The 13,588-nt window shown below is 50.2% G+C and overlaps 1 protein-coding gene across 4 annotated transcripts in view; it reads left to right on the forward strand.

Moving 5' to 3' along the window:
• The window catches only part of SIPA1L3 (signal induced proliferation associated 1 like 3), a 230,366-nt gene that overhangs the window by 181,128 nt on the left and 35,650 nt on the right, over positions 1-13,588 (forward strand). For all 4 annotated transcript variants that reach the window (XR_010024615.1, XM_063110753.1, XM_063110754.1 and 1 more), the window contains exons 13-15: positions 709-836; positions 6,370-6,488; positions 8,383-8,810. Coding sequence is in view for 3 of the 4 variants with exons in the window: in XM_063110753.1 (XP_062966823.1) it covers positions 709-836; positions 6,370-6,488; positions 8,383-8,810 (675 nt within the window). In the remaining variant the exon portion in view is untranslated. The remainder of the gene's footprint in view (positions 1-708; positions 837-6,369; positions 6,489-8,382; positions 8,811-13,588) is intronic.

Below are 13,588 nucleotides of genomic sequence, written 5' to 3' on the forward strand. Positions count from 1 at the left end.
GTTCTGAAGCCTGAGCCCCCAACTTCTTCCCTGCAGTGCCTTCCTCCAACAGCACAGGAGAACACACAGTTCTAGCCCGTCAGCCAATTGTTGCAACTCACCATGTGTCACGTGTCAGCCCCAGGCTAAGCACTAGGTACAATGGGGCCTATTGTAATTGCCTCTTGACAACTAAGGGAACTGAGGCTTGGGGCTAGGAAATGACTGCACCTGGCTGGGCAAGAGGCAGTGGTGAGATTTGAAACCCAACCTACCCAGCCCTAGGCCTTCTGTCCCTATAAATGCTCCCTTGCCCTTTTCTCCTCCATCAAACGGAAAGGGAGCCAGAGGCAGGCCTGGGGCAGTAGCTGTGACAATAGTTCACCCCATTTTACAGCCAAGAAACAGGACCCCTGAGGAGCCTAAGGGTAGGGCAGTTGGTGCAAGTGGCTTCTGCCGCCTCCTTCCTTGAGGAACCTGCCTTGCCCTGTGCTCCCTGCCACCACCAACTCCCTGGCAGGCTTCCCAGGCAATACTCTCATTCCTGACCCTCAGTTAATAGCACATTTCCAGGCTTACTCATCCAGCTTTGTCAACAGCTTTCTCTCCCCAATGCACAGTGGAGCCTCCCATGTCTTTAAAACCCACTGGCAAGCAAGTCTCAGACTCAGGTGGCTTAGGATACACTGGTCCTTCACCCTGCGCTCATCTCCTCTCGCTCCCCTGCAGGTATGCAGCCGCTCCGCACCCACTGCTGTCTTTTGATCCCCACTTCAGCCACGATGGGACATCCAGCGGCGACTCCTCCTCAGGCGGCCTGACCAGCCAGGAGAGCACCATGGAGCGCCAGAAGCCAGGTAGGGCCTCCGTGGGCCAGCTGCACCTGCGTGCCTCACCCAACAGGACCTCTTACTTACAGTCTGACAGATGACACTCCCTCTCCTGTCAGGGATGGATAAAACACAAAAGAAAGCTGTTAGAGCCACATGCAAGATTAGAGAGGTCACCCAGGGGAACAGTGGGAACTTGCGAACAAGATCCTTATCCACCCAGACAGGGCATCAGCAGACGGCATCTGCTACAGTGGTAAGTCAGGAGCAGGAGTACAGCTGTGTGACCGGGAGGCGGTAGCCACCAGGGAAGAGCTGGAAAGGCTTGAAAAGTGGTGCTCTGAGGGGGTGGAACCAACTGTGTCCTATGGCTTTTCATCATTTAAGCCCTCCCAGGCTGTTTTCCGAGTTTTATGGACATACAACACATGTTGACAAAAGAGCCCAAATCACCCCATCCCTGCTTCTATTTTTTCTTTTTTTTCTGGCTGGCTGGTAGGGAATTTCTTCTCTCCCACTGCCTCCACAGCAGCTGGCTATGGGGATTCGAACCCTTGACCTTGTTGTTATCAGCACTGCACTCTAACCAACTGAGCCAACTGGCTAGCCTTTTCTGCTTCTTATAGCCTAACTTAGTTTTGCCTGGATTTGAATTTTTTAGAATACAGAATCACACTGTATATGCTCATATTGTGTGTGTGGGTGTGGGTGTGGGTGTGGGTGTGGGTGTGGGTGTGTGTGTGTGTCTGGCTCCTATTGTTCAATATCATGTTCATGAGAGTTAGCCACGTGATTGTATGTAGCAATGCAGTTTCTGACTGGTATTCCATTGCACGAATTGAACCACGGTTTATTGCTCCATCCTAGTGCTGATGACATTTGGGTTGTTTCCCAGTTGGGGCTGCTTAGAGTAATGTCATTAGGAACATTCTTGTACTAGTCTTTTGATGAACATATGCTCACATTTCTATAGAGAATACACCCAGAAGTGGAATTGGTCTTATGTTTAACTTTATAAGAAACTGCCAAATCATCTTCCAAAGCGAGGAACCATTTTACACTCCCACTGACATATGAGAGTTCTAGTTGCTCCACGTCCTCACTAACCTTTCCACTTCAGCCATTCTATTGGTATCACATTGTTTTTAATTTGAATTTTTCTGATACTGATGAAATCGAGCATCTCCTCATGTTTAGTCTCCTGTACATAATTATTAATCATGTTTGTGTACTGCTTAGATGAATATTTTAATCATAATTTCACAGAGCAAACGTGTAGTCCCTTTCAGGTCTGAGAAGCACCAGGTGAATGGGTGGCATGCGTTCAAATGGCAGAAAACAAATGAAGTCGGGCCGGCCCGTGGCTCACTCGGGAGAGTGCGGTGCTGAGAACACCAAGGCCCCGGGTTCGGATCCCATATACGGATGGCCGGTTCGCTCACTGGCTGAGCGTGGTGCTCACAACACCAAGTCAAGGGTTAAGATCCCCTTACCGGTCATCTTTTAAAAAAAAAAAAAAAAAAGAAAGAAAACAAATGAAGTGTTAGAGAGTACTAACATTGCAGGGGGAAGAGATGGAGATGGCTCTCAGGAGATGCTGGAAAATTTCAGGGCAACTGGGAGGCGTGACCCCTTGGGACATCACCAGCTCCCCCAGGAACTGTGCGGTAGAGAAGAGGTTGCATGTCCCAGGATTAATGGCCTGGAGAATTCCTCAGCACCCTCACCAGTGGTTCTGTTCAGTCAAGGGTAATGATTCAACTTTGGGCTAGCAGGTTAGACTCCTGACCTCTGCTGCCTCCAGGGCCTGCAGACACAGCTTGTTCCTCTCCTCGGTCCACTTGGAATCATCTCCTGCCTGGTACTGCCTGCAATTCTGTGATCTTTGCTTCAAAACAGACAGATTTGGATCTTTTTTTTTCTTTTTACCTTACCCAGTTCAGAAAAAGAGAAAAGTGTTGCTGGCTATTTCATTACACGAAAGTGTAAAATAGAGAAATTTTCTAGGATTTACTATGGGCCCCAGATAAGGTGTCACTGAAACTCACTGCTGTCCTTCCCTTCTCCTCCCTTCTGTCATCTAGAGGTTTGTTCCCCTCTTGGAGCCTTGTTATAGGTTGGCTAACACCTCCCCTGCCATGCACACACATGAACACACACATCAGGCAATCTGTGTTTAGAAATCATCATGAAGTCTAGAATGTATTCAAGACCCAGAAGAAAGGTAGTCCAGTCAGGCGGCAAGGGACTGTGAGGATCAGGCGGCACAGCAGACATGCGGTTTGCCCAACCCTGATTGGATGAACAGTCATCATAACAGCAACACGGTTCTGTGTGCTTGTGATATGCCCAGCGTTGTACTAGCTACGCCACATGCCTTCCTATTTAGTCATCTTGGGAGTATGACAGAGAGGGCACTGTGACTGCCCCATTGTCGAGGTAAGGAAGATGAGGCACAAAAAGATTGTCACTTATATAGGGTCGTTGCTGGTGAGTGGCATAATTGGGATATGAACCGAGGCCTGTTGGGTTCCAGAACCCTTTCTTAGCCCCCACAGACACCACCCACAATCTCTCACCCACAGCGTGTAAGCATGTTCCAGGCCTCCAAGCACCCAGAATGAGAAGGTGTCTCCAGGGCACCAGCTGCCCCTAGTCCCTGCCTGGCCAGGATTTCAGCATGTCTATAGCATTTAACTTGCCCAGCATGTCAAGGGTAGGGCAGGAGGACCAGAAGTTCACTGGGGACTGATCCAGAACCAGTGAAGTGCCCAAACTCAGAATCAGGGCCTGCTAAAGGCAGAACCAGGGGCAAGGGGATACTGGGGCAACCAGGATAGGAAGCAACTGGCCCCTCATGCATCCATTCATTGAGCATGTTGCATACCAGGTTGGGCACATTTCCTGCCTTCTTGGAGCTGACAGTCTGGTGGAGAGATGAACAAAAAACAGGGGCATATGAAGGTAAATAATAACCAGTAATGCAGAGAATAAAGTGGAAACTAACACAGTGCTGAGAGAGATTGACTGGACTTAGGAGAATCTCTGAGCAAATCACATTTCAGGCAAGCCTGGAAGAATGCAAGGAAGTCAGCTGGTGGAGAACATTGTAGGGAAAGGGAAGACCCTGAGGTAGCAGTCAGTCTGGTGTGTCAGGAACAATGAGGAGGCCCATGTGGCCAGAGAAGTGCTGGGCGATGAGGTCAAGAAAGTGCAGGGACAGAGCATATGGGGCCTTGTGGCCATGCTGAGGCCTTTGTCCTTTACTCAGAGTGGACAGGAGCCGCAGAAAGTTCAGTCTTCTGAGCAGTGGAGGGATGGGATCTGACTTGGGTGTTCACAGAGTTCCTCTGGCTACAGATTCTTGTGGGGTAGGCTGGGAGCAGGACTGAGGTGGGGACAGAGGAGGGGGAGAGATGGGCAGTTCTGGATGTGGTATTTTGAAGGTAGAATTGACTGAATTTCCTGATGCCCAGATGCATGTGTGAGATAGAGGAGCCAAAGATGAAATAGGGGTTTGGGCCTACCTGAGTGGCTGAAAGGATGGAACGGCCATTGACTAAACAGGAAAGACTGTGAGCGAGGCAGGTTTGGGGGAAGATAAGGGGTTCGGCTTTGGCTGTATTCAGTGGCAGGTGCCCAATAGATACCCAACTGGAGGTGCTATGAGGTGGCTGAGTCTGAGTCAGAGGAAAGGTCTAAGCCAGAGGCAGCAGTGTGGTTTTCTGTAGAAATGTGGTTTCCCAGAGTGGTCTGGCCACGTCCCAGGGTATAGCACCTCCTGGGTACACGAGATGCTCCAAAGAGGAAAACTATCTACAGGGGCAGAGGAGGTGGATAAAGAGGCCAGCCTCCCGGCTTCCTCATATCCATGGTTTCCAAGAGAAAGCCACATGGACATTGGCACCCTCAACTGAGTCCAGACTACATCCAGCCAGGCTGTCCTCTGAAGTGGCCCTGAATTCCCTGCCCAGCCTCCCAGGCCCTCCTTCCCCAGCAGGAACATGGGCCCAAGAGCGCCCCAGGGTTGCACTGGAGGCAGCGGTGTTATGGTTGTGAATTCAAGCTCCCACAGACCCATGGGAAGTTCTGAGTTGGCAATGTGCTTGGCCTGTGACCTCAGTGGTGACCTCATCCCTCTTGTCCTCAGGTCCCTCCTCTGCAGAGGCCATCCTAAGTGTCTCTCCTTCCAGGACAGTTTGGGGGTCCAGTGAGATCATGCCTGCCTAGCCCTCAACACAGGACAGCCCATCATTAGGAGAATAAGGACCCCTGCTTGTAACACATGTACTGGCAATTGCTGCCAGTGTTGTCACTGTTGGGCAAGCCCAGGAAGTATGCAGGGCTTGAGAGCACAGGCTCTGAAGCCACACGCACCTGAGCTCCACTTCCTGCATGTCCCTTTTTGACTGTGTGACCTTGGACCAGATACTTAACCTCTCTGAGTCTTGATGTCCTCCATCTATTGAAGGTGGTGCTAATGCTCACCTCATGGTAGTATTGGAAGGATACAGCAAGGTAATTCTTGTGAAGAACTTGAAGTAGTACCTGACACAGAACATATGCTTAAAATTATTATCATTATTATATTTATTTCTAATACTGTAGTGACTAAAAATGTGGGCTTTGGGGTTAGACCACCTGGGTTCAGATTCTCAGTGCATTTATAATTTTGATAAACATTAGCTAAATGCCCTCCACTGGGATTAGCCAGTTTTTTAAAGGTTAGTTAGATGCTCAGTTCAGGCACATTGACTAGCTGTGGGAGTTTAGGCCACCTAACACCCACAGCCACCATCACAGTTTTAAGCCTGCTTTACCTTTGAACCAGAGCTTTCTCTTGTAGAACTCTGTCCCAGATACAATCCTACACTTGCTCAAAGTTGCATATAGAAGGAAGGCCACTGCAACATTTTTGTAAGATAAAATTGAAGATAACCTAAATATCCATCAGTAGGAAACTGGTTAATAATAGATGTACATTAACTTGATGGAATACTGTGTAGCTATTAAAAATGAGGTTACTTCATGTTCAGTTATGTGAAGATGTGTTGGGAAGAAAGTGAAAAGCGAATGTAGAGAGATATATATTCCATTTTTGTTCTTTTAAAAAAGTTATGTACCTTTAATCAGCAAAGGATTGTTACCTTGCACATATGAAGAACTCCACTAACCAATAAGATAAAAAAGACAGTCCCATAGAAAAATGGGTAAAGGAAGTGGAGAAGTAACTTACAAAAGAGTAAATCCAAATGGCCAGTAAGTATGAAAATGTGCTCATCCTCATTTGGGGATGAGGAGGGAGGACTGTTGTATGTCTCAATGAGTTAACCCACGTAAGGCTCTTAAAATAGTGCTGGGAACATAGTAAGTGCTCAGTAAATACTCCCTGTTATTGAGTATTGTTATACCCCTAGGCATAAATTGATGGGGGTCATGCCCTGGCGGATTAGACAGGCTGGCAAAGGGGTGGGACCATCCAACCATATTTAGGGCCAGATTCTTCAGGCCCTGGCCTGAGTCACTGCTAACCACTGGTATGTTCCCTGTTTTCCTGCAGAGCCTTTGTGGCATGTGCCTGCCCAGGCCAGGTTCTCAGCCATGACCGGAAGCAGCGGGAGCAAGCACGCCTCCAGGCAGGATGCAGCAGGCAAAGATTCCCCCAACAGGCATTCCAAGGTGAGTCTGGGCCCCACCTTGCCCCACCTGGGGAGCCAGGCCTGCAGGAGCTGGCAGCTTCGGCTTCGCCTAGGCGCCTGACTGCTGTGGGCTGGGCAGCCTTGCCTGGGTGTGGCCTCTGAACACCACACAGGAACACATTCTCCACCTTTGCCATCTTTCGCTTAGCAGAGGGGCTAAATACTTGGTCTGGAGTTAGAAACAACCAGGTTCTCATCCTGATTCTACCCCCACCAATTGAGTCATTGTGAGCAAATTCCTTCACCTCCTCAAGCCTCAGTTTCCTCATTAGCACATCAGTCATGATAGATTAACTGCTGTGACAGTGCCAGAATCTCAGTGACCTCATGCAATAGAAGTTTATTTCCCTGTCATGTAACAATGCAGTGCAGGCATCCAGTGAGCAGCTTTCTACATGATGATTCAGGAGCCCAGGCTCTCTCCATCTTGTGGTTCTGCGGTCCCTCAGGACCTCTCAGTCCTCAACTGGGTTCCTGCTTCTTTCCAGTAGTGGGGTTGGAAGGTTTTTTAGCCCAGGCCTGGAAATGGTATGAATCACTTCCACTCACATTGAGTTGGCCAGGACTCCATCATGTGGGCACACCTAACTGCAAGGGAGGCTGAGAAGTGTATTTCTGCATGTCCAGGAGAAGGAGGTAGTTTTGGTGAGCACTTGGCAGTCTCTGTGCATCCATTTATTCAGTAGGTGATGGATGGGCATTTATAACATGCCGGGCATTGGGATCACAGCGATGAAGAGGACAGACGAGCTCCTGTCCTCAGGGAGCTGACATCCCAGTGAGGGAACACACAGTAAGCAGATGATAAACAGATGCATAAATAACACTAAGAACTGATCCTTGCTGTGAAAGAAAAACAAAGCACAGTTAAGGAAAAAGAGAGTGGCAAGCACTGCTGCTTTAGGATGACGTGGTCAGAGAAAGCCTTTGAGGAGGTGACTTTTAGGCCAAAACCTTGAATGAAGTAAGGGGCGATCTGTAAAGATATCTGAGGGAAGAGCATTACAGGCAGAGAGAACAGCCAGTGCCAAGGCCCTGAGGTGGGAGTGTGCCTGGCATACTCAAAGAACAGTGAGGAGGCCCATGTGGCTGGAGCAGAGTGATCGGGAGGGAGGGGAGAGATGAAGTTAGAGACCGGAACATAGGACCAGATCATGCAGGCCTTGTGGGCTGAGGTGAGGACTCTGGCTTTTCTCCAGAGTGAAACGGAGCCACAGAAGAGTTCTGAGCAAAGGAGGGATGTGATCTAACACAGGTGTGCACAGCCTCCCTCTGGCAGCATGTGGGGAACAGAGTGAGAGGGGGTAGGGAAGAGGAGACCAGGGAGGAGGCTGCTGTGATGGTCCAGCAGGAGGCAGCGGTGAGCAGGACCAGGGTGGAGCCATGGTGGAAGGAGAAGGGCAGGTCCTGGATCTGCTCTGAAGATGCAGGCAGCAGGCTATGCTGTTGGACTAGACATGAGTGTGAGAGCAGGAGCAGGGTCCAGGGCCAGTCCAAGGCTCTTGGGCAGCTGGAAGAGTGGTAGTACCATTATTGAGGCGGGAAGGAGGCAGTTTGGGAGGGAAGGCCTGGAGCTCAGTTTTAGACAGGTTGAGTTTGAGAAGTGGGAAGCATATTATGTATATAATGTCATTTGTTCCTCTGAGCAACCCCATGAGGCAGGATTATTATCAACTGCCCTCTCCCCATTTTACGGATATGGAAACTGAGGCAGAGAGAAGGTAAATCACTTGTGCAAGGTAACACGGCCAGTAAGTGGGGAGCCAGGATTCAAAGTATCTGGCTCCAGGGTTCACACTCAGGGGGAGGGAGGATCCCAGAAGGGAAGATTTGCCCCCCTGGAGTCTAGGACTGACATTTCTCTTGCGTTCCAGGGAGAACCTCAATACTCGAGTCATTCCAGCAGCAATACCCTCTCCAGCAATGCATCCAGTAGCCACAGTGATGATCGCTGGTTCGACCCCCTGGACCCCCTGGAGCCGGAGCAAGACCCCCTCTCAAAGGGCGGTTCCAGTGACAGCGGCATTGACACCACCCTCTACACTTCCAGTCCCACCTGCATACCCCTGGCCAAGGCACCTAGGCCCACCAAGCTTCACAAGCCACCAGGAAATATGGGCCTCTGTGGTGGGGGGCGCGAGGCCGCTGGGAGGTCCCACCATACAGACAGGCGGCGGGAGGTATCACCCGCCCCTGTGGTTGCTGGCCAGGGCAAGAACTATCGACCGAAACTGTACTCCTCAGGCTCCAGCACCCCTACAGGCCTGGCCGGGGGCAGCCGGGACCCACCGAGGCAGCCCAGGTAAGAACTGCACCTCATCCAGGTCCTTAGAGGGGTCCTGATCACCTTCTGCTTCCCCCCCAGTCCTGGTGATGGGGTTCTCCCCAAAATCATGCTGACAGATGGGCATGCTTGTACACTAGTTTGCTTACAGAATTGGGAGGCTTGTGGACCACCCCCTGCCTCCCATCCATCAGCCTTCAGGGCCCAGGTAGAAGGAGGAAAACCCCTGCTTGTTTCTCTTGTCCGTGCTTGTCTCTGATTCTCTCTTTCCCTCTCTCTGCTGAGACCAGTGGTTTTTATACCTTCTGGGCATAACAGACTGTATCTTTTAGGAGTACATTTGGCTGGAGGTAATAGGAAAGCTGGCCCACAGTGGCCTAAACAAATAGAACTTTAACAGTCCCCTGATGTGAAGTCCATACCGGTCTGGACCAAGAGCTGGGCAGATGGCAGCTGCTCAGGGCAGGCCTCAAGGACTGGCACTCTGTGTCTTTTTGCTCCGTCATCCTTACCACGTGGGCTGTGTCTCCTTGGTCCCAAGATGGCTGTGGTGCCCAGGGGATGGAGGTGGAGGGGCAGAATACGGAGGGAAAGGCGGCAGCATCTATGCAGATCCCTGTTTCTATGGAGAAAGCAAACACTTTTCCAGATCCCCCTTCAGCAGGTGGTGTCACATGATCATTCCAGCTACAAGGAAATCCAGGAGATCAAGATTTGGCCATCCAGGCTCTATAGTATAGGACGGTGGTCCCCCAAACAATCCCCCGGAGGGCTTGGTCGACCTAATTGCTGAGCTTCATTTCTGATTCAGTAGGTCAGGGTGGGGACTGAGAATATGCTTTTATTTTTCAGCTGCTGGCTGGTATAGGAATCAAACCCTAGATTTCGGTGTTATCAACACCATGCTTTAACCAGCTGAGCAAATGAGCCAGCCTGAGAGTATGCATTTTTTAAAAAGTTCAGTAGATGCTGATGCTGCTGGTCCCAGGACCACACTTTGAGAACCTCCGGGAGAGAGGCAGGTGGGTGGTGTGAGCCTGCTGCATGGAAAAGGAACCAGAACACCCAGTTGAGAATTTAAAAGGGGTTTTTTATTGACCGGCCGGCAACTGTCTCTCCAAGAAAGTCTCGGAAGAGAACAACCCTGACTTGAAGTTTAGGGGGTTTTTTAAAAGGCACATTTTTACATTAGTCACACAGTTAAAATTTTCAAATAGTCACACACTTACAGTTATCATATAGTCACACATACACACATACCCTCCTGGAGTGAGGAAGGGGTTTGGGGAGGCCTAGCGCAAGCCGATAACAAGCTGAAAGAAGCCAGCTAATCGCTCAGGGGCAGCTTGGGTGGGGAACAACAAACAAAATTCAAACTTCTCTAAGCGTAGGCTAATATTTAGCTTTTAACTTCTATCAAGGGAGCTGAAGAGCTGAGGGGGATTTTCAAACAACAACATTTCCTAAGCAATTCAAACACTATTTAAACTTAATCAATCTGCCTTGTCACACAGCAAGCAGTTTCACAGAAGCGAATTGCGTGTATGTTATGAAAGTAGGGGTCACCCTATCTCAGTGGGAGAGTAAGCAAGAAAGGAAAGGCACTGACCAGCCAACAACCTAGAGTCTGGACCACATGCACAATGAGATTCTGATGAAAGTGATGAACCATTCTCCCAGGAGAATGCCCAGGGGTGGAAGGATGGCTCTGCAAAGTCACAGGACTTGCCTCCTCCAGGGAACCCCCTAAGAGTTCTTGGCCCTAGGCTAGGATTACTGTGCTGCAGTCCCAGTGCTGACTCCTGAGGCCACAGCCTCACCTCCCATCCCTGACCACACCTCAGCAGGGGCCAGCCTATATCTGGGACTCCTATTGGGGGCTGAAGGCTTCTTGGCAGAGAGGGTCTTCATCTCCTCTGGCTTCCTAATGCCCTTGCCAGTCCTCAGACCCTCAGTCTCTCTCCACTCAGGCAGCGGCCTCAGACCTCCTTGACTACCACTCAGGTAGAATTGTGTCTTTGTCTACACAGAAGTATCTGCATAAAAAGGGTGAAGCCATGGTTTCTAAAATATTACTTAGCTTTACCGTGTAGACATGCTTTGATCTTGTCTGGTCTGTCTAAAAATGTTAAGTGCTGACCAATTCCTTCTTAAATGATTTCATGACTTACCGGTGGTTCTCTGACAGATCTGAAAGCACCGTATTTGAGAGTGACTGTAGTGCCAGCGCTTCCCCTGCGCACCATGATCCAAGGACCTCCTTGAGTCAAGGAGCCAGGAGAGGGACAGGGTGGAGAGAGAGAGAGAGAGAGACTATCAGAGTGCTTCAGTCCACCTCCCTAGACGTGTAGTTCTTAATCTTTTGAACTCAGGGACTCTTTTGAACAGCCCTTTCATTCATTTATTTATTCATTCATTCGTTTCACTCATAAATACTTCTTGGAAAATTTTTTTTCTGTCTTAAACACTGAGCTGGGAGCTAAGGAGGAATAATGAGCACATGCCAGCAAGGCCCCCAGCCCTCACCACAACCCACCATCAAGTGGGGGGGACATGAGAATCAGGTCATCACTGAGACATATGTAAAACTGCCCGCTAGGGCTAAGAGGAACGTGGGGCCAAGAGAGTACAACAGAGGTTGTAGGTCTCAGTTGTGGTAGCCCCTGTTCTAGGCACAAGCCTGTGTTAGTGAACCTGAATAACTATGGAGTTTTGAAATCCATGATGTAAAGGCAGCAGTGCTAGGAGTTGATCAGGGCTGAGACAGAGTGGGTATAAAATTACCCAGTATCTGAGAGAAAGATTTGCTGAACCCAGGAACGAAGGGAATAAAATGGGAGAAGAGCCTGCTACAAAAGACGGCCCTGCGGTTGGGAGATTTAATTTGCATATAGACAATTGAAGCTAATTGCAAATCATTCTTATCTACTCATTAAAGCTGCTTCCTGAAGTTTTCTCCTAGGCAACCAGGCTTTAGTGTGGAACAGCATTTCCCAAAATGGGTGCTCGAGGTGATTTGGGTGGTACAGAGAGGAAAATGGTTTATTTTAAAAGGATATATGTTTGTTTTAATGAAGATCAGGAAAAAGTGTTTTCAACTCATCCCCTGGTTTTACAGGTACTACCTTGGACAAGTTAAGCCCTACTGGCTCTATTGTGGATTTTGGATTTAATGCTAAGAGCAGTGGACAGCAAGGAAAGGTTTCAAGAGAGAGGGTAATACAGGCAGATTTGTGTTTTGAAAGCTGGTGCTGGGGCGACGTCTCCAGGAGGGGGTTGAGGTCGAGATCTAAGTGAGAAGGATGTGAGCTTGGACCAAGGACAGAGTAGCTGTGGCTATGTCAGCAGGTGGCACTGCCGGGATGTGAGGAGGGAGGAGACGCAGGTCAGGACATAGCCAGTGAGCTGTGCGAGAGACCAGGAAGATGCTGGGTGTCAGGAAGATGCCGGGTGTCAGGAGGCTGCTGCAGGCTGGGAGCACTTGAATCCTTGTGAGAAGAGGAGGGCGGGGCTGGACAGCCCAGAGAAACATTATTCTGTTGTTTTGGCAGCTGGCTTGTAAAGGGATTCGAATCCTTGACCTTGGTGTTGTAACACTGTGCTCTAACCAGCTGAGTAACCAGCCAGCCCAGGAATGTTATTCTTACATGCACTGGCTGCTACAGTGCCCACTACGTGTCAGGCATTGTTCCAAACACCGCAATACAGCAGGAACAAAGTAGAGTCCCCCTTCCCTTGTGGAGCTGACATTCTTCTGGAGAGACAGCGAGACAGACAATGGGGCAACCATGTAATATGCCAGTTGGCAATAAGTGCTGGGGAGAAAAACCGGACAGAACAGAACGGGAGTCCCAGAAGGCCTCTTGGAGAAGGTGAGTTGTAGGAAGCAAGGACTAATCCAGACAATAGAAACAGCAAATGCTAAGACCCTCAGGGTGAACTCATTTCTGGTGTCCAGAGATGGTCAGGTAGCCAAAGGGGGTGAAGCAGGGGACAAAGGGGAGAGTGGCAGGAGGGCAGATTGGCAACGTGGACAGGAGCCCAGTTCTGGCAGGCCTATTGACCAGGGTCAAATGCTGGGATTTGAATCTGAGGGACATGGGAGGTATCTGAGCAGACAATCTGACAAACGTTTTTAGAAAGATCACTGGAGGGAAGTGGACTATAGCAGGGGAGGGGGAAGATGGAAGGAAAAATTCAAAGGCTGCCAGGAAAGGGATGGGCCCTACCATGCCCAAGCAGGGAACCCCCACCCACTCCCTTCCCTGGGCTCCAGCCCTTGCCATGGAAGCCGCTACAGCCTGCAGCAGCTTGTGCCCATTGATGACTTCAATGACTTCACAGACACTCCCCCTAGACATTCGTCATGGGATCCTGGCTGCCAGGCACACTGCCAGGCGCCAGTGCTTGCTGTGGGCACCGTGGTGGGCTGAATGATGCCAGGCGGGCAGCCACCTGGCCCTCCGCCCTCTCCTGAGGCAGTGCACACTCCAGAGCTTCCTGGGTTTCCAGAGCAATTTGTCAGAGCTGTTTAGGGGCAGTCAGAGGCTCTCTGCTCCACGTGGAGCTGACGCAGCCGGGCGTTCCCAAGCAGGCAGGAAGCACATGGCCTTGCTTCCCTGGGCTGCGCCAGGAGTCTCCAGGACACCCTTCTAGAGCACGGCCCTGAAAGGTAATCTGGGGGCCTTGGGATCTGCTGGGGCCTACCCTGCCTGTGTTAGGAGGCTGGGGTCGCACATGACAGAGACCTACTCGGAAAGTCACAGTAGCTTGGGAAGAGGAACCTAGGCTGTCCC

The sequence above is a fragment of the Cynocephalus volans genome, chromosome 10, assembly GCF_027409185.1.
Source record: "Cynocephalus volans isolate mCynVol1 chromosome 10, mCynVol1.pri, whole genome shotgun sequence".
In the NCBI taxonomy this organism is placed as follows: domain Eukaryota; kingdom Metazoa; phylum Chordata; class Mammalia; order Dermoptera; family Cynocephalidae; genus Cynocephalus; species Cynocephalus volans.